We start from the raw sequence: 21989 nt of genomic DNA, 5'->3' as shown, positions 1-21989 counted from the left end.
TTTTGCAAGGAAGGAGAAAATAAAATACTGCTATTCTCTGTTACTTTGAGTTGGTTGTCAGCTCATTTAATTGAACTTTAACTGAAGCAGTCATGTGGTCTTTACTTGTACTTTCAACAGCGTCTAAAAGTATGACTGTTAAAAAATTATTTGGATGTCATGTGGCTCTATTGATTTCTTGTAATTCAAGAGAAGTAGTACACAATTTTGTTTCTTACATGTGTTGGACTGGATTGAACAGCCCTCAAACAATCTCGAGCTTCTGGGTTTTTTCACTGTATTTCTCTTCCTCAGCTTCCTGTAACTTGACACTGATGACTTAAATCCTTCAGAGGAATTCAAGTATTTCAAGTAGTTTGAGAGCCACTTCTTTGAATCAGAATTTGTGTGGTAAGTCCAGGCCAAGTAAGAAATTTGTTTGACTTTAACAACGTTAATCACTAAGAACCACTGGTCCTTTACTTCACGTTCATTCAGCAAGGGATACAGCAGTTGTCTGCTTACCTGATCTCTTTCTGTCGTATTCCCTTGGATAAACGAGCTTATTAAATGACAGTAAACCAAATATGTTGTCTGCTGTCCCTGTTCTCAGATGGCCTTAGCCCACAAGGAACAAGCATTCCCTGCCAGGTGCCTCTGCAACTCCTACTCACAATATGAACAGAGGGCACTTATCACTTCCATTCCCAACTCAGCTCTGTCCTATTTAGGAGCCAACACTGCAGTTTCTTATGCTGCAATTTTCAAAATCATGTTAGATTTGACTGCATTTCAAAATGAAATTTCAAATTATTTCATAATTTTCCAAGTTCACACATGGTTCTTTGTAGTGCATATTTTTTAATATTCCTTTTCACAGATTGCTGGGTTCTGGAATTTTGAGCAAGAGTCTTCTTGTTGGCATCTCACATATCTTCATGGCCAAAAACGTTAATACAATTAAATTTTGTGTCCACTGTTCCACCCAAAGCAAGGCCCCTGCCAATGCCAGATCAAGTCCTAGGCTGCACTAGGAAGAACATTGCTAGCTGGTTGAGGCAGGTGATCCTTTCCCTTTTCTCAGCCCCTTTGAGACCCATCTGCAGTGCTGTGTTCAGTTCTGGGCTCCCCAGTACAAGCAAGACATGGACGTACTGAACTTACTTCAGTGCACGTCACCACAAAGACGATTAAGGGACTGGAGCATTTCTCCTGCAAGGAGAGGCTGAGAGACCTGAGACTGTTCAGCCTGGACATGAGAAGGCTCAGGGAGGCTCTTAGCAATACATATAAACACCTGAGAGAAGAGGGGAGTAAAGAAGGTGGAGCCACTCTTCTCAGTGGAGCCCAAAGAAAGGACAAGAAGCAATGGGCATAAGCTGAAACACAGGAAATTCCATTTAAAAATAAGAAATTCCATTTAAACATAAGAAATTCCATTTAAAGATAAGAAAAAAGCAAAAATTGTTTACTGTGACAGTGATCAAATACTGGAATAAGTTGCCCAGAGAGGTTGTAGAGTCCCAATCCTTGGAGATATTCAAAACCCAACAGGACAATGTCTGAGCAACCTGCTCTGTTAACACTGCTTTGGGCCAGGGGAGTGGAGAGGGTGGACTAGATGAACTCCAGAGTTCCCCTCCAACCTCAACAATTCAGTGATTCTGTGAAGTCAGCCATCACTCTGTATTAAAATTTTGAAAATTTCCATGATTCCACAATCCCTCTGGATTTTCACTATCCTCACAGTGAAGAATTTTTTCCTAATACCCAGTATGAACCTTTGAGCTGCAATGTGTAATCCCTGACTGTTCTCACACTCCCTGGCACTGCTAACAAGAGTTGGGCTTCATCACCTTTGTACCTCCCCTTCAAGTGTTTGAGGGTTGCTACTACATCACCCCTTAGTCTGCTCTTCAGCAGACTAAACAAGCCCAGCTCCCCATGTCTCTCCTCAGGAAGCATGTGCTGCAAGCCCTTCACTACCTTGGCAATCCTCTGCTGAACGCCCTCCAGTGCCATCCTGGAAACCCAGCCATTGTTTCAAGAGCTGAACCAAGCCCATTCACAATTGTTTAAATGACAGGGAATAGTTTCCACCCTTCCCCACTTCCCCCCATGCAGCATCATTTCTGAGTCACCCAAGGGCATGCTAGAGTCATCTTTCTGACAGTAATAGTTACGCTTAGCTTACTCAACAAGTTCAGAGCGAGACTAAGCGTTAGTATGATTACATATAGGCCTGTGTGTTACTGGAAGACTGCACCACTTTTCCACCATTTGGCAAGTTGTTCTCAGAGCTCCTAGTCTAAAGAGCAGTTGCAGAAGCAGACGAATTGCCCTGACCACAGACTTCTCCCTGGATAAACTGTGGTGAAAATGTCCTCAAGATTAAAGCACTGTCAGGCAGTCTTGTCAATGAAGCAATATTTTTTTTCCTCCGGAAAATGCAATCTACCATTCCCTCACATCCTTTGACAACATCACACACAGACTCTGTCCAGAATGAAGAAGGACTAAAACACAGATGGGCTAAGACAGAGTCACTAGAGTGTTTTTCATCTCTGGAAAACACCCTGTCACACTTCAGCAACCACAGAAGTATTACTCTTTCTCACCCAACTGATACAATAGTTAAAGAATACTGACACTTTTCTAAATGCTTGGAGCTAGCCAAATCTGCACACCTTTAAATTTTTGTCAGTGAGATCATCCCCATTCTACATGTGCCAAGAGAAATTACCTCATTTTGAATCAACTCCTGATTCCTGTGGTGTTTCCTGCCTTCAGTCTCACACTTTTTGCATAAATATCAGTTCAAAGCTGTCAGCATGCAGTGGTACCATCTAGATGTAACAGTCTGCAGGAGGAGTGCCATGCAGTTTGCTTTCCAGTAATCACTCCAATACAAGTGGTACTTTGAGTGACCTGGAAGCCATGCCTTAGGGTAGCCATGAAAGGGAAGTTTTCCCTAGCATTTGTATCTACTTCCACTTGGTCAGCACCCACATAAAATGAGCTTTCCATTTTTATTCACAGACAGGCAACTAATAGTACTTAGGATGCAGAGACTAGAGAGAGGATTTCTTGGCAAGAGATACCTAGGAGCATCTGTGCAGAGCAGCTGACAAGGTACTATTTAATAGCCAGGTTCACTTTGGCTGGCTTTTCGTCTCATCTTCTGAGAATGCAGGAGCTTAACTCTTGTGTGTTTTATGAAAAGGCTAAGGATATCTTAAGGATATCCTTAAGATAGGATATCCAGATGCTGAAATCTCTCAGCATCTTGAGCTACCTTTGGGTCTATAAATGTAGTCCCCATAACACTAGTTTACAGCAGCGACTCCTGAGGACAGCTTTACCGTGGAGTTCACCTGGGATGAGACGATGCTTTTAGCCCTTTGCACTACAAATTCTCGTTTGCCCGGTGTGTGAGCGGCCCGGTACACCTCGCCGCAGGCAGCCTCCTCCCCTGCGCTCCCACCGCCAGGCGTCACCCTGCCGATGCTGCGCACCGGGAGCTGGGAAAAAACCTGAACCCACGGTGCGAAAAAGAAGTAGAAAAGAAAATCAAACGGCACTTTCACAAAGTGAGAGCACACAAAAGTTAGCATCCCTTGCAAAAAAGTAGCTAATGGAAAGCACGTGGAAAATAGCCTTCATGCAAAGCACAGACAAACATGCTAATGAAGGCAACTATAAAGAAAAATTAAAAGTTCAGGTTTTGATTTAACACAGGAGAGAAAATTATTCTATCTTTTATTCCTTCTAAGGCAATCTCCTCTTTTCTGCCAGACGTAGCATTCAGCTGGAGTCTATGTCCACCTAACATCTACTGAGAGGGAGAAAAAAATATATTCCCAAGATACAAAGGGATGGGACTTGGCATCATTTTTGTGAAGACATCCTGAGGAAGACACAATGAGCTCTGCGTGAAGAAATGGAAACATTTCTGAGACAGACTGGCCATGTTTTCTGCAATGTTGGTAAGCCACTAAATCTTGAAATATCCACTAAAACAGAGCTTTCACAAGGTAATGATAGTTCACACTACTGTATGGTTAAACTTCCAGGAGGCAACTGCCTTTTCAGAATCGCCAGCACAGAAAAAAAGTTACAAGTAAGTTTTAAAGTGAGGACTGCTCGTATTAGAAGCAGGATTCAATACAGCATTTTGTCAGGCTGGGAGAGCGACGGGTTTGGAAGAAGCGGTAGGGAAGGGAGAAGGGACTGCAAGGCGAGGAGGTGGTTTCCCGGGTAGGGATCTGCAGGGCGGCCGCTGGTGGGGCGGGGGCAGCCCCCGGCCCCCGCCGTGCTGCAGCACCCCCCGCCGCTGCGCCCCGGCCGAGGGAGCGGGGCTGCCGGCGGGTTCGCGGCGGCGAGGGGCGCCCGGGGACCGGGGAGGCAGCGCACGTCGGCGCCTCTTCCTCCTCCTCCCTCCTGCGGGGCGGGGAGGGCGCAGGTGAATGCGCCCTTTGTCCAGCCGAGGCCCCGGCGGACCCACGGCCGGGCGCTTCTTGGGGCGGCCGGGCCGGGCACCGCGGCCCCGGGCGGCACCGGAGGGAAGACCCTGAGGCCGCGCCGCTCCGCCGCCCTCCGGTGCCCGCCGCCGCCGCGGCTCGGGACGGGGCGGGCGACGGGACTCCGGCTTGCACCCCGCCGGCGCGGAGGGGAGCGGGATGGGCGCGGAAGGCGGGGCCGGGAGGGGAGGTGGAGGCTGCGGCCAGGCCCCCCCCGCCGCTCCCCTCCTCAGAGTCCGGCAGGCGCTCGGCGGCTGACCCGGGTCCGCCTTCCCCGACAGAGCCGCGCCGCAGCCGGGCACCGGCGCCCGCACCGCCGCCGGCGGGGGCTGCCCCGCTGCTGACGGAGGCGAACCGGGGCCCGCCGCTGCCGCCGCCCCCCGCGGCGGGGCTCCGGCCTCCGCGGGAAGAAGAGGCTGCGCTGCGGGCGGGCGGAGGTGGGTGAGCCCCGGGGCGGCGGGGGGCGGCGGCCCTTGGCGGAGCCGCCGGGGAGGCGTCTGCGCGCGCCCGCGTGGCCGGGCTGCGGCCGGGTTCCGGCGCGGGGCCCCGCCCGCCCCGCGCCGCCGCCGCCGGGACGGGACGGGACGGGACGGGACGGGACGGGTCCCCCGGCGGGCGCGGGTTCGGGCTCCCCGCGGGCCCGGCCTCCCCCGGGCAGCGGCGCGAAGCGTCGGGCTGGCAGCTCACCCGGCCCGGCCCCGGCCGGCGCGGTCCGCCCCGGGCGCACTCTGACCCAGGAGAAGCGCCGAGCCACGCTCCCCGGCTCCAGCCCCCCGCGTTTGCGGTCGGTTTTCCACAGAGCTCAGCGGAATTTCTGGAGAGCAGGGATAGTTATTGACTCGTGTCCCGGGCGCTTACACCGTCCTGCACGATGCAGCAGGCGCTTTAAAAGCGCGACAGTCATCCCCAGCTCTTTCTCGCTGTCGTTTTCCGATGGTGCCAAAGGAGAGAGATGTAGTCACTGCCCCGTGCCTCTTCCATCACCTCAGCGTTATTATCATAGCCTGTTTATTTTACCCATTTTTCTTTTTTCGTGAAGCCAGCCCTGAAACCCCTTACTCAGGAAAACCTCTCACTGCCTGTGGATGATGTTTTCTCGGGGTAATGCCTGCACAGTGTTGGTTCAGTGCTATAATGAGCCTGTTTTCTCGGTACGAAATGCAGTAGCGTACTCACAGCATTGGAAACTTGGCTTTCTGCAGCTGGACATCCTCCATCCTCATTCACAGCCACTTCCCAGAGCAGAAGGGGTGTGCACTGAGGATGGACATTACTACAACTGTTTTCTTTCATAACAATTGTGACTTAGATAGGGCTATAACTGATTAGTTTCTGTCCCTCACAGGACTCCTAAATTTTTTTCTTCAGATGTATTCCAAAAAGACACATGCTGTAGATGACTCCTTTCTGGCAATTCATAAGGCACTGAATAGTGGAATTATAAGTGCCTTGTATTTAGGGTTTTCCAAGACTATTACTGTGCTTTGTTATTGGGCGTACCCAAGAAATAATTTTGTGTTAACTCTGGTATCAGAAGCCAAATGGACTATTACGGTCTGGCACGTATGTTTCCTTGCATGGAGTCACATGTCTGTAACTCATATTTCCATGGATAAGCACATGCTTTCATTCATACACACACACTTTCTTTTTTTCTCTCTGTCTTGTTTTCTGCTGCATAAACCATTAATGCTGTATTTAACATTGTATTAAACATTGTTTCCCAAAAGAACCAATAAATCAGCTTTTAGGATCAGCAGCTGGCATTCTAGCTCATGGACTTTTTTTTTCACATCATGATATCACTTACTACACACTCATCAGTACAAACGTTTAGCTAGAAGCTGTTACTGGACTCTTCATTTCTGAATTTTCTAAATGAAGAGTGATAGCAGCATGAGAATCAGGTGAGTCAAGCTCTTCCACACAGAGCTTCCTAATCTAAAATATGCTTTTGGACCCCCGAGAAAGCGTGGTAGTCAGAAGAGGAGAGTTATGAAGTGGCTGGGATCACTGTGTAAGCTCACGTAGACTGGCGATATTAACAGTTGAAGGCTCAAGGGAGATCAGTACAGAAAAAAAATTAAAAAGCAGCAAAGATCTGAGCCACAAGCTGTTCTAACAATTTTAAGAAGTCAGTCTCATTGCCTAAAAGAGTAAAAAGTCAGTCTATAAGTTTACATCCTTTTTTTTTTCCATATCAAACTTTAAAAATCAGTGGGTAGGCCTCAAAAACAGTGTGACTGCTCTTCTTATTCTGAGTTCTTTTAAACTGGAACTCACTGTATTTGTTAACGGTTTTTTCCAGGTAAATACATTATACTGAGCTGTGTTTGTAAAGTATTCTTTGCCATTGTAAATGCTAGAAATACAGTATATTAAAACATACAGAAGTAGAAATTGTTAAGTAATCATGAGACTGCAGGAGCTGAGGTTTTATGAAGATATCTGATACCCCAAAACTTGTGATGAAATCACTAGGACTAGCCCTAGGAATAGGGGAAAAAATAGAAATGTGCCTTCTTCAGCCCATGCTTTCTTGCGTGCAGGATATACAAACCATCCATTAGCTGGTGTAGGTAAGGGTTAACAGCCTGACCTTCAGACAGAAGCTCTTGTTGACCCTACTCTGCAACACTTGGCTGAAAGGTTATGCCCAAAGGGACAGCTTGCTAGCAGGAGGGAAAAATCCAAAGAGAAATACTTAAGAAAATAATTCTTCAGCTTCAGGAGTCTGGTGGCCTGGCAGAAAGCAAACCCTCATAGCAGACAGTACAAGACTAGGACTCATCCACTGAAGGAACCAGACACAGTAAAAAAAGGACAGCTGTCAAAGTCTGATTTGTCCATACAATTTCCCAAAAGGTTTATGGATATAAAAGAATCAGTAGTTAGCAAAACAGTTTCATATCTAGTAATTCAGCTGTTCAGTAGGAAAGTACATGGAAGAGCTACCTAGTCACTGTCTTAAAGGTAGCTGCAGAAAGTCACACTGCGGTATGGCACCCTGAGCTCCCAGTGGTGCGGTGCTAGTGCCTCTCCCCCTGCAGTGTGCGACAGTGGGATGCACACACGGGAAGTCCTTGTTGCAGGGTCCTTGCTGTCCTTGTAGTTATTTTACAGCCCTCAAGATACTGTCTTTCCTGCTATTCTAGGATTTTCAGAAACATCTCTTTCAGTTTATCCATTCTCTTCCTTTTTTTTTTTCTGGCCTCTGATTTCTTGTAGTCCTTTAATAGCTTAGAACCATTTCTGCTGGTACTTGTGGGTGATGAGTATTGCCTGTATACCTTGGAACAGCATGAGTGACGCTCCAGCTGGCGTTGCCTGACAATGTCGAAGGAAGAATATACCTCTAAAAGCCACAGAGTGACTGTCAAGTAGACCAATCCTAAACCTAAATCCTGAAGCCTAAAAAATATTAGGAACAACACATTTGCATGCGTTTCTTGCATCAGCAAGAACTCATGAACTTACCAAAATCCATCTTCATAACATTTTACATGTTATTTGTGTAAGCTGTTTCAAACTTACTCGGCATAATTTAAAAACTTTCAGCCTGAATTAATGCATTCATTCCACTGGTGACATGGGCATTTAGCTTAAATATTATTTTTCATCAGTGATTTTGTTTTGTTGATTCATACCCTCTCTTAGTCTGTGCTTTACTTAAAAAACAAGCTGAGCTTTTCTGTTCCCTTCTCAGAGGACAGACTGTCCTTTCCCTAGATTATAGTACCTTCTCCAGCAAATGGGTGGAGGAGAGGGAAGAAAATATTTTGAGGGAAAATAGGCCTCAAAGTTCCAGTAGGGCTTTTCAAAACCTGTTTTACATCCTGTGTTTGTTTCGCAGGGAGTTTCCGCAATGGAGAAGAGGGAAGGTGATAATCACGCCATTGATCAGAATGCAGGTCAGAGCATCATGCCAAGAAGAAATACAGGAAACCTTAGCAACTTGGTAATGTTTCTGTAAAAAAGCAGCTCATATGTCACACAGAATATTGCAATCTTTCATTCGATTTTGTCCAGAAACAGTGTTCCCATCACACTGGCATATCATCAATACTCCTACAGTCTTGTCACAATAATGACATGAAGAGATAAAAAGATAAAGAGCATCTCATTCAATTTAATCACAGTCCATGCGAAAAAATACACAAAGTTTGGGCCAGCTAAAAACTACATGAGCTTAGTTGCTAATTGCATTTTACCAGATGAGCAAAGCTCTGTAGAAATAATTTGGGATTTTTATACAGGAATATAAAATTTATCTTTGGAGGAGTCTTCATAATTGCCACATCACATTCAGTAAGTTTTCCGCATCACACAAAGAAGTCCAGAAAAAAAACCCACTCCAAAATGCATTTGCCTCTTCAACTGCTGATGCACAGAAGTAGTTCAAGCTACAACTTTCTATTCTAATGTGAACTGTCTCACAGGCTGTGAAATACTGAATTACGCTTTTTCTTTTCAAGAAGCAGGTGAAACTTGGTTCAGATGTGAATCTCAGTTTGCATAATTTATACCAACTTCCAATTCTGCAATGCATAGACTACACTCTACTTTTCTTCACAGACTAGAGAATAAAAGTTACTTAGGCTACACCTTCCCTGTTACAAAGATATGCTTTTATCATCAGATAAAGACATAGTAGCTATTCAGCTAAAAAATCCTGATGAAGACCATGCCCTTTAATTTTACTGTGAGGCACTGTAGGCAAGTCAGTCAGACATGTGCTGGGAAACAGGCTACCTTGAATCTAGTTAGGATTTTACAGCAAGATAGCAATGTACATTTTTATCTTTCTGTTAAAACAAAACACCTATGTATCATAGAAAATGAACACAAGACTCACACCTACTTACCCTTGCATTATTTACAAGTAGTACCTTGTTTGAATTGACCTCTTAATCAGCTTCCATGTAATATTTGATTCTTAAGAATAAAGCCAGATAATATTGCTGACATAGGAAGATCTCCTGTGTCCTAGCAGAATGCTAATTTATGACTTTCAAACCACTAATATTTGCCTTCCTCAAAATGGACAGTGCCATTTCGCTTTCTAGAGGTCTGGACATCTGCCACATTAGCCATTCTAAAGCTGAGACATTGCAGCATTAGTTCAGTTTTACTTTATATTTCACAGGAATATTAAAGGACTTACATGTTTATTACCTAATATTATCAGTTCTCAGTTCTCCACCCCTGGTCAGTTGTCTGTTGCATCAAGTGCAGTGTCCTGCTGTTGATACACGTATTTTCATTTTGTATGTATACTCTTCCATGAACTGTAACTATGGGACAATCTTTAAATATATTATCTCAGTGTAAAACAGTTTATAATACTACACTAAAATTTTGTACTGGCTTAGCTCCTTCTAAAGTCTGTGATAATTCTGCCAAGATCTTCTGTGAGACTAGAATCAAGCCATGCCCACTTGGCAGCAGAAAATTCAGCTTTTTAAACTGAAGTGACGCAGTTTCACAAGGTTTCATAAAATTTAAGAGGACACTATTACATTTGTGAGAGAGGAAGAAGACCATAGGACTTGATGCTGGAGTTGACAGATGTGCAGCTGGTCTAATATGCTGGATCCCAAACATTTCTACTTACATCCTTATTCCCCCAATTAACTGTCTTTAAAATAGCAGTGACTGAATGAAATATTTTATTGTCTTGACTCTGGATTCTGTTATTGTGCATATTATTTGTGCTATATCATTAAGTCTGTAGCTGAAATTTGATGTTTGAAATCTGTAGCTCATATCATAAGAAGCTGTAATGATGTTTCACATAATGTAATCCATCTTCCCTTGCGGTGTAGTTAACTTCCTGGAATTAAAATCTATTTTGAAATCACCACAGATAATGAATGAAGAATGAGAAATCTGTGCTAAAAGTGCCTTGCTGAACTAGTGACTATGCTGTTTGAAACGCTATGTTTTCAAGCTGCCTTTTCTTTAATAGTGTGTATGTTTTGTATATGGTTTCAGTGCAGTACGGTCTAAAAGCCATGATGGCAAATACTGTCATTACTGAAGTTTTTAATCTTCTCTTGAACTCACTTGGTATTTCCTTTCTGTCCTTTCCAGAATGTGGATATGCAAGTCGCCAATCCACCAGAAGCAGCAGCACTTTTTAATTTACATCAAGCACACCATTTTGGTGAGTTTGAACACTCTTCAGAACAACACTGCAAGCAGGATCTGTTCCCCAAGTGGCACTTGCCAATGAAGATAGCATCTGTGATCTCATTATTAACATTTATTTACACTTCTATGAGAGATGTCATATATCCTTTTATAACGAGAAAGGAAAATGTTTTCTATAAAATTCCAATCCTTGTCATAAACAAAGTTTTACCAGTGGTTTCAATTACCCTTTTAGCACTAGTATATTTACCAGGAATATTAGCTGCTGGTTTCCAGCTATACTTTGGCACCAAGTATAAAAGGTTTCCCCAGTGGCTGGATAGATGGATGTTATCAAGAAAGCAATTTGGACTTCTCAGTTTCTTCTTTGCTACAATGCACGCCTGCTATAGCCTGTGCTATCCGATGAGGAGATCATACAGATACAAGCTGCTGAACTGGGCATTCCAGCAGGTATGATGGGCACGCAAACACCAACTCTTCTGTTTTCAGAAAATCCTTGGTTTGGTCGTTCAAGCAAATCTGGATGGGGGGAAAGCCATTTTCATTGCCTTCATTTGATTTTGAAGCAGATCCCCACAGAGCACTGTTAAGGGATGGGGCAGGACCTAGTTGTTAAAGCATGTAATAGAGAGTCAAGAGTCATCACAGCTGTGCCAGTGTGTATTAAATAAGTAATTTTCATCATTTGGGGTTTTTTATCTCTCTGTAAATGCACATAATTATACCTGCCTCACAGGAGCATTTAAGTCTTTGGCACACTATTAGTTTAGTGTGGATTAATCTTCTCTGCACCAGTGGAATCTAACTATCTACAAAAACTGAGCACGCACCAGTTTTAGACATATTCTTTTTAAAGTGAATTAGCCAGCCATGACGGAGGGCTGAGCTAAATCACAATAATCTGTATTTGCCACAAACTAAATTTGTGAACACTGGTGGCTCCACAATTGGGCCGATGCACACTAACTTGTTAAAAGATAGAATTTCAATCATGCTTCTGAGTCATAAGCAATAATTGGCTTGCAAAGCTCTCTTAAGATCCTCTGTGACTACAGAGTTCCTAATACGTGCATATCACCTTGACTGCCTTGAGTATTGCGTATAAGAAATATTCCAATATAAGGTATAGACTGCAAATGTACATTTTTATTACCCACGAAGTCTAATCTAGAGTTTTATTAAAAGCACAATATGATGTTAGCAGCTTCTTAAGAAATCTGTAAACAGTCAAACTACCTGTTGAAAACTCTGAAATCAGCCTTACCGGTAATGTGACTTGAATGGGCTACCAGAAATTTCCTTAAAATTCCAGTCCTCAAGATGAAGAATTGATCATATTTGGGGCATGTTACACCATGATGATCACTAGCAGCATCAAAGAGCTGTTGCAAGTAGTCGTAAATAGGAGAAGCTTTGACATCAGTTTATTAAAATCACAACCTTTTCGTCCATACCAACCGTTCTATTTAGTGCAGCTGAATGTACCAAGTTGTTGTTTTTAAAAAAATAGAGCTAAACAACTATCCTGGCAGGATACCATCATTAAGAATGCCTGCTGAATTAGCTCCCTAAAATAGTGCTGTTAATATATTTCCTGTTGTTATAATCACACAGATATGGTATTTAGCCATAGATGGAATTTTTTTGTCAAAGAATAAGATTTCTCTTGCTGTGAAGGCAGGCTAACGGGCCTCAGAACCAGTCTTTTCTGGGCCAAGACAGTGATGAAGTCTAAATTCTTCTGACTTAAAGCCCACCTTTGCTCTGCAGATACTAGTGGAGACTTTGTCATCAGAAGTAAATAGCAGTTACATTCAGAGACATTCAACCAAACAAAAATACTGTGTTTCATGGCTTATTTCCTGAATATTATGGTGAAAATAGCTGTATTTCACACACACGGCTAAGTGTGCCAGTCTGCCATTTTAAATATGGTGTTCTTTTGGCAGGTCAAACAGAAAAAAGAAAATGCCTGGATTGAACACGATGTTTGGAGAATGGAGATTTATGTGTCTCTAGGAATTCTGGGACTTGCTTTGCTGGCATTGTTGGCAATAACATCAATCCCATCTGTCAGTCAATCTTTGACCTGGAGAGAGTTCCACTACATTCAGGTACACATAAATGTCATTATTGCATGTCATTAGTTCTCATTTGCAGGACTGTATGTTATCAGCTAAGACCATTAGGAGTTAGAAATATCAAGCACAAAGGCGTTAGTGAAACCAATCTAAAAGTTTGTTCTGTACTCTTTGTTAATTGCTTTGCAAGAAATGTTCATTTCATTTGTTATTTTGTCAGGAGAAAAGGCTATCAGGTTCAGGGTATAAAGTGGGAAGAAAGACCAAACCACTTTTTTGCTCCTCTGACTTCATGACCAGCAGCAGCAGTTGTCCCTTCAGGACCCATTCTTAGGTCAAAGACCTCTGGTGCTGAAGGCATTTCAGTCATCATCTGGGTATCTTATGTTTCAGGAATGCCCTGTGTCCTGCTGAACTGGGAGTAGGTCGTATTGAACCAGCCAATGCTGTTCCCATACAACACACTACATAAGAAGAATTACTTGTTGCTCCCTTGGAGCTGTTTTGGCAATTCTTTACTGCCTGAGCAATACCAGCTGGCTGGAAAGTCCAGGAGAAGACTTCTGCCCAATAATGCATGCAAAGGTTTTCCATCTGCAGCATTATTAGCTTCATAACCCCCTCCAAAAAGGTGTATTCTGAAAAGGAGACACCTTAGAACAGATGCATGATCAAATCCAGCCAGTCCTGAGCTTGTGCTTGTTTTGTTCACCTAAGTATGTCGTTTGCTCTTAGTTCTCTTGTATCGTATGCAGTAATAATCAGGGGTGGTTCTGCTGACATCAATATGATCACACTAGAGTTAAGCAAGTGTTGAATTAGGTCCCTGAACACCAAAATCTGAAAATCCAACAACCTACTAAGTGCGTGGCATTTGAAAATTTGATCTGAATTTGAAAAGTAGATCTGAAATGTATATCTTCCTGCAACTAGTGATTTGAGATTCTGCCCTCTATGAAGTGCATCATTTGTAAGAAAAGTTTTCAGCTCTACAGAGAATATATATATGGACAGGTCTAGGAGGGAGTCTCCGAGTGCGTGACTGCTTTCAGTATTAAATTAGTATGGTGAAGAAACCCAGAAGAGTAATACTACTATATTGGATTTGTTATATAAACAAATAACCGTTATACTCGAAAATCAGATCCTGTAGATTGAGCAGTTGGAAAGGCAGTGTTTGACTTCACTGATGAGTAATTCCATTTTTCCAACAGTATCAAGATTGTTATGCAACAGGAAACTCAAAATTAATAGTAACTCTAGCATAAAATTTCCTTTACTCCTGAATTGTGTAGACATCCTAAGCCAAATTTATCAGTGTAAGTGGAATGAAAGACTTCAGTTTCCTGTAGTTGTGCAATTGCTTTTGTCATAGTACTAGACTTACTAGAGTTTCTGATTTTAGTTGGCCTTAAAATTTTTCTTTGCAAATAATCAATTAAGCCATTTATAAATCTGCTTTTGAACTCATATTAATCACAGAAATAAAGTAATTTAGCATACAGATGACATCTATAAATTGAGATATTGAGTATTGACCCTTTTTCAGGAATAGCCTGTAATCTGTAATCTCTTCTGTATATTAGCTAAGTATACTAATACTTGAAAAATATGCCTCATCTGTTTTCTCTTACAGTGGCATAGAGGGGTACAGTTTGATTCTTGAATTATAGTTCCTAAATTATCGTTCAAAGCCAATGGTGTCTTTTCTTTGACTTAAGTGTGTTGGTTGAGGCCCTTCTTGATTTCCATATTTGCTTAACAGAGTACTCTCTTTGCCAAGTTGGAAAAAATAAATAGCTTACTTTTTTTTCTCTTTTCAGAGCAAGATGGGATATTTAGCTCTGCTGCTGTGCACTGTTCATGCACTGGTGTTTGCTTGGAATAAATGGGTTGATGTTAACCAATTTATCTGGTATACACCACCTTCATTTATGGTAGCAGTTTTTCTTCCTATTGTAGTTCTGCTTTGTAAATGCATACTGCTCCTCCCATGTTTTAGGAAGAGGATAAAAAAGATCAGATGTGGCTGGGAAGCTAACACACAAACCAATCAAACCAGCATGACTTCCAGACTGTAGACCAAATATGGACATTTCCTGTCTATGTATGTGAATGTGCTCAAGGCCATGAAATGTTCACTCGCGAGCTCGGTTTTCATATTTTCCATAGATGTTTCTTTTTCACTTTTCATTTTGACTTCAGGAGTATTGGATACTTGATGCAATTTGAACCTTTTCTAAGACAGAAGGTGGAAACATTCATTTTACACTTTAATCTATTCAGTGTTCTGATATTTGATCATTTCTTTCCTCTGACTCACTGCTTTTAAAATCCAAGGGCTTCATTGCCTCAACTGTAATTCTTTCATAGGCAAAAGCAATCATAAATCATTGGTCCAGATGACCACAGAAAGTAAATAAATGATTACACCATAGAACCCAGGAATGCTTTCTGCTTCCCACAGCCATGTTTGTTCCTTCGTTAAATCTCAGTATTATAATGGGACAACAACTAGAGTATTTATCATCCCATTCCCCCTTACCGCCTGCATCCTATGTTTCACTCTGCAGAATGGGGACCTTGGCACATGAGCCAAACAGAAACTGTCTATTCCCACCAGGTCTTGAACTTAGACAACTGGGCAAGCAGAATTGCAGGGAACTTTACAAGGTAAATCTCTCCTGAAGCTTGGGCACAGTCTAAAAAAAGAGTTTTTAGACTCAGATCTCCATCTTATACAGGACTAGGTGTGTCTCTGTTTACTTAAAATGATAAAACATTTCCCATTTTTTATTCCATGAACACATTCTTTTGTTTCTGATGCTGGAAATTTTCCATGCTTTTGACCAAAGCCTGCAGCCCTTGACATGTGCTAAACTTTATTCACACAAATTATTCCAGTGGGATAACTCACGTCAGGTAAATGTGTTTTACTGTTTAATCTAGGGCCAGCACAATTGTTCGACTGGAAGGAAAACATTAAAAATAGACATTTGAATGTTGACATTGATTTGGTGAGATTTTCATGTAAAATGGCTTCAGAATGCATTTGCTTTTACAGAAATTTTCATATAAGCTAATGAAATCTCACTTTCCTTATGTTGCATAGGTCTGGCTGAATGTTTTAAATGAGTAATTCATTTGTTAGTATCTATTTTTAAATATGTTATGCAGTTGTTAATATTTTCACCCAGCATCAGGAACATTTCTGCCCAACTCCCTGCATGAGTTGACTAGGACATGGACTGATGATGCCTATTGCTGGTATCATCTGAATAAGAATTGTAATTGGTAATGGCTCTGGTATTAAAACAAACAGGAAAACAATGTATGCATAAAAAATATGTAATACATGGTGCTAATGATTCTGCAGCTAAAGATTCTGTTGTACATTTGCGGACTTGGTACGCTGAGCATAAATAACAGACAAGTTAAATAGCTACAGGGATACTACATTTTGTATTTTCCTGGTTATAACTCCATTCAATTATTGCAACTTAAAAGTTGGCCTTGTTATTTGCACTTAATGTCATACTGTGAAAATAACTTGGGACATGGTGGCCTGTATAATATAGACTGAAGAGAAATGAGTGGCATTGTGTATCAGATCAGTAATGCATGACAGAGGCAAACACTCTCTAAAACACAGGAAACTAGGCTGCAATGTGAATCTAAGAAATTTCTAACAGAACAGGAGAAGTGTGGTTGCCAATGTGTTAGCATTTACATTTCTATAAATCAAATAAATAAAATATTTTAGAAGTCATATTAGGGATAAAGAATAATATTTGCCAAAGGCTTATTCAGAATATTACCTGCGCTTTGTTGTCAGGAGTCATGAAAAAAATAATAAAATCATTTTTCTAAGGGAACAGGTTGAGGCAAGTGCAATGATAAAGAAATCCCTTTGTCTTCTGTATTGTCCACGAGCTACTCATAAAGTGTGCTCAAACTTACTACTTAGGATAAAGCTGAGACTGTACGTACTCCAAGCAACCCCTGTATGCATCCATTGAAAAGAATGATATTTGGTTTTACCGAAATATGTGCTAAATTGCATTAAATTGTGCTCTCCAGTATCAGCCCTGCTGCTCCCTTACTTAGAAAGTCTGGAGAATTTAATTCAATCTCCAACTTTGTTAAATTCTGGTCAAATAGTTAGACTAATTGTTTACACTTGGGTCATAGAAGCCAACCCTTTGGGACAGAGGAATATAAACAGCTTCAGGGGTAATAAAGCATGCGGCACATAAAGCAGAACCTGACCCTTGATAACTGAAAACTGAAAAGAAGTGAAATGAAGACAGTCCTTGGAAGAAGCCATTCAAAGCTATTTGTATGGCATGTATAAAACAAAATCAAGGCAAATTAATATGTGTATGCATTTGGAGAGCAAAATAGTTCAGGGGAATGATAATGGGCTTCAAGGCTTTTCACCTTATTATCACCATTACCAACTGTAATCTTTTGCACGCAGGCTTCATTATGGATCTCCTAAATCAGTGAGCATTGAGTAGAGGAGTATGGTCAATATGGTTATGAAATTAATAGAAGCTGGAAGTTAAGGTTCTGTGCCTTTGGAGTCTGCATCTTACTACACAGCAGTAGGATTTAGGCCACTAAGTTACTTTTGAAAACGGGACTTTAATTCCAGTGTTGGTTTGACCTTTCTGAAATTTTTGTCCAAATTCTTAAAACCTTCACCCTCTGAATCTTTAAGATATTGTCCAGTTTGGAGACTAACAGACAGATCCTTATTGCAGAAATCACTATAGGTACCACTGCTAGAAAACAGACCAAGAACTTCATGGGCATGTCAATATATTACCTATATTCAACACTTTGTAAAAAGTGTTTGAGCCATCTGTTCTAACACATCTTTATCCAGGCAGCGGAAAGGAACCGTTGTCTGTACCATTGTATTCAGTGCATAAAATCAGAACAAGGCACATCATGAACACAGAACTCCTTTCAGAAAATACTAAAGAAAATGTATGTACATGTACATCTTTATTTATCTTCTATGCGTGGTGCAGCAGTGATAAATTTAGATTCATCCCCCTTCAAGTGGTTTACAAATAGTGTCCTAAGGAAGCACTCTATTGTAATACCCTGCTCTATGCACTTGTTACACAAGGTAGTGCAAACTAGCATAAGTTCATTAATTTCAGTCTGTTAATATGGGTTGAAATCCTAACATAAATTACAAATGACAGCCAATTTCAAGATCATCACATGCTATCCAAACTGACCTTTACGCTTATCGGTCAGCTGGGGATATTAAGCACACTTCAGATTTTTTCTCTCTAGCATCATTCAGGGGCAAAACCAGAAGTGTCTGCCACCAGCTGAAATTTGCATACTATCTACAAAAGCTATTCCTTAAATCACACATGACATCCAAATATTCAAGCAGATTTTTTCCTACTGATTCTCTCAAGTAGGAGCTAGGTTTTCCGTGTCACAGCTAGCCGTTTCTCTAGAAAGCATTGTTGAATACTTAGAGCCAGAATTTGAGACCTTGCGTCAAGTCTCTTCCCTGCTTTGTAAGTCTTCAGGAAACTACTTCACCTCTAAGTAACTCACTTCCCAATCTGCAGAACTGGAGCAGTAACACTTTACAGGACATTGCAACAGTATGTTCAAGCTTTTAAGGCATTTAGTGAGGGAGGAAGGTCATGTAAGGGCTGTAAAGGGCTACAGAAGAAGATGCTATTGACAATATTTTATTCCTCCGTTTGTCATAGATATAATTTAGTTCAACACTAATTAAACTAAGTGCATATGTACCTTTTAATTTATGTTTATATACCTGTTTCAAAATTCAGTGTATTAATATGCTTATATACTACTATCATACATAAAATTAATGTGTGTGCAAATTTTAGGCACTTCTTTGTATAACACTGATTACTTTTATAAAACTGTGCATCATGAAATGCTTCAATGTATGCTGTATCTGCCATTGTGTCATATACATCCAGGGTATAAAGGTAAAAAGGCACAGTGGACTCTAGAAGAGCTGCTGCCATGAACAATAGAGATGGCTTCAGTCAAAGGGAACCATTCTCCCCAGGCTGGTGCGGAGCCTGGAGCCTCCAAAGGAGAGAAGACAAAGATATGAAAAGCAAAATGGACACTTTCGTAGGGGGACGTAATGAAAGCACATTTTTCCTGACAGATCTTTTAACCAACAGACTGCATATTCTAGCATTCAGAAGAGATTTTGAGAGAAGGAAGAGAAAGCTCAGCTATTTGTGGAGTGCCTTGGAGGGATACTCATGATCCCTGAAAACACTGATCAAAGACCAGGAAAAGCTCAAGAATGGTGAGGGCATTGAGAAAAGGAAAGGAATACAGGCATATTTGGGGGTAAGAGTCCATCACTCTAGTGTAAGTGGTTTTGCAATGCCTCTACAAAGGCTGCAAAGTACTTCCTTCCGTTGTTATATGTCCCAGGTGTAATTAAGTCAGAGACACAGAATCGAAACTCTGGAGAGATACTCATAAATTGTTGAAGGGTCTTGAGGAATTTTATGCCAAGTTTATCTGGGGTAGCCAGATCCCAGAATACTACTCCCAAGAAGTGTTACCAACAATCAGTGCTCAGGAAGCTAGAGCCAGGGCTGTGCTGGCTATGGTTTAATATAAATTCCTCTTGACAGCAGCATTTACTGTAAGCAGTCCCTCCCTTTGGCCACTCTTCTCTATTCTCTCAGTTCTGCAAGTGTTTAAAGCTGTGAAGTTAATCAGACCAGGGAATTGGATCCAGTTGAAAAGTAATGCAGGGAAAAGAATGATTCAGCCAGATCCCTACACTGGTCTGATTCACCTGACAGCCATGCACATATGCCAACAGGAAGGACAGGAAGAGCAATGGTGTAAAGGGGCAGCTTAACTTGGGGCAGCTTAACTTAAACCAGCTTAAACTGCATGGTTGCAAGTGCTCCTAAAATTCAAAACTTAAGTTATTTCATCCTCTTTCAGTAGCAAGAATGTTTCATTGCTTCACTTACTTGTCATGTTCTTGGTTTTCCATGAATCAGTAGGCAAAAATGTGTTCTAGAAATTGTCACCAAAAAACATACAAAACTGACTGACCTCTATGTGCCTGTGGACTGTGTGGCTTCATCTGTAGAGATGATGATCTCATGTCTTCCCTTCTTTTCTGCTACATCCATAGTTTCTAGTACTGTCCCTTGAAAACATGAAATGTTATGTTAACCATTTTTGAAATTCAGACTAATTTTTTTTAAGCTGATTTTCTTAAAATGGCATTAAAGAATCATTTAAAAGAACAAAACAAAACAAAAAGACAGATTTTTGAAAACATGCTGAATATACCCCTGGAGAATGTAGTCTGCTGTAGTCACTGTAAGTGTCTAGCAGTGGCTGATCATTACCACTGATTTTTTTCAGTAGTGCCAGGATTTCTTGATCCCATCAGCATGCTCTGTTGCTGATGACAAAATAATTTCTTTTGGTGAGAACTTGGACTCCTTAAAAAAACCTCATTTAATTCAGTTGCATCAGGGTTCAACGTTTGCATCATTGTTTGAACTTTTCTGTAGATTGAGCGTAACATTTGAATGGGTGTGGTGAGGCTAATTTATTAAGTATGCATAATAAGTTTTCAGAGGTTTTCAAATGAAAATATATAAAACCAGCCAATGAACCAAACTATAAACTTATAAAAAAGACCACAGCTACTTCCAATAAAGATGATGCAACAGAAGATATAGTTTTGGGTTTTTTTGTTTGATTCTTTTTATGTATATTTCATCTTTGTGGCACGAAAATGTATTACCAAGATAAATATGCTATGTCCTAGACTTGGTTAAAGATGTGTAGTCCCTGTGGGACTGGCAGAATACTACCACTGCTACTGATGGAAGTATTTGGTCCTTAAATTCCATCTTTTGGGCTCACTATTAAAAAAGAAGGGAGGCAAGTGTGGGGTTTTTTGAACTGGACAGTCAATCTTGTAGTTCGCAGTCATGTGCAGTCTTTATATACATGCTTACACTGTTTTGTTGGATGTACGCTACTGAAAAAGAATTTTCCATGTGAATGTCTCCATTACTTGAAATGCTGAGAAGTATCTTACTGCTGAACTTGAGGAATGGCCACATAACCCATCTCTAATTTTCTCTCTGCATTTTTTTCCAGTCCTGTGACTCATATATACAACTGAATGGCATTTCTTTCTTGCCTGTCCACCTGGACCTGTGCATATACCAGAATAACTTTTGAACACTGCATCTCATTCATTCAAAAATATTCTATGTGTTCTAACAGGAAATCCTTAAAAAAAAAACAAAAACAAGAGCCGGAATGGGAAAAAACCAAGCCACTTTCAGGGCACCTCAATCATCTCTGCCACAGTTTAGCAGTCTAACAATTGTTTGATGGCACCCATAATTAAAATAATGATGGCTTTCTCTTGTGCCTTCTAATTTGCAATAGACTTGGTACATTCAACAAGAATATGAACATCCTAAATTATTTATTCCCAGATAATTAATGACAGACAAAAGGGTATTCTTGGCCAAAGGAAGGCTAGGACTATGAAGCTATGCAAAGAGGCATTAACACGGAATGGAAAGAAACAGCACAGTTGGAGATGTAGGACAAAGAGGAAAGGAGACATTGCAAGCAGTCAGATTTTCTTGAGAGGAAAAAGTAAAGGAGCCCAATGGATTTTAAAGGGGAAAAATAAGTAGGTGGAGGATACTGAATGAGATTAATGCAACATCATTGAGATAGTAGGGAACAGAAATCCTTAGTCGGGGGGATGGGTAAAATGGAGGACAAGTGAATGACAGATGGGAGAGAGTCTGAAAAAAATGAAGTGAATCCTTGAAACAGAGGGGATGGGAGGGTTGGTTATCCACATGGAGCTGGGGAATGGAATGAACAAATACAAAGAGCCTAGGTGTGTGCAGAGTTTGGCCTGCAGAACCTATTAAGTTGCAACCACTTCTCCATCCCTGAAATACCATGTGAGGCATTTCTGGGGAAATCTGTTCAAATTCCACTGATATGTATGAGCACCAGCAAGGTTATAAGTGGTTCTGTGACTTGGAGGAATTTTTCTCTGAGATACAGCCCTATGATTTTATTATGGATGAAGAACATACTGTTTCTGAAGCTGGGAAGACATGAGTCATAGATATTGCTTCACTTTTCATAACAACCTAAATATAAACTGCGTTATCTTCAAATAGATTGTGCTTATAGTGGAGCAGAC

The 21989-nt window shown here is 41.3% G+C and overlaps 1 protein-coding gene across 1 annotated transcript; it reads left to right on the top strand.

Moving 5' to 3' along the window:
• The first annotated feature begins 4798 nt into the window (after positions 1–4798).
• On the top strand, positions 4799–20474 carry STEAP1 (STEAP family member 1). Its single transcript, XM_087775524.1, has 5 exons — positions 4799–4936; positions 8353–8457; positions 10593–11105; positions 12605–12769; positions 14560–20474. Exons 2-5 carry the CDS (start codon positions 8365–8367, stop codon positions 14815–14817), a joined length of 1029 nt encoding a protein of 342 aa, XP_087631650.1. The 5' UTR covers positions 4799–4936; positions 8353–8364; the 3' UTR covers positions 14818–20474.
• Positions 20475–21989: the final 1515 nt, after the last annotated feature.

Source organism: Nipponia nippon, unplaced genomic scaffold (genome assembly GCF_047370975.1).
Source record: "Nipponia nippon isolate SJK-2023a ecotype South Korea unplaced genomic scaffold, ASM4737097v1 scaffold_1, whole genome shotgun sequence".
Lineage (NCBI taxonomy): Eukaryota > Metazoa > Chordata > Aves > Pelecaniformes > Threskiornithidae > Nipponia > Nipponia nippon.
The sequence above is the reverse complement of the archived record's forward strand: the minus strand, read 5'-3'. Positions and strand labels throughout refer to the sequence as shown.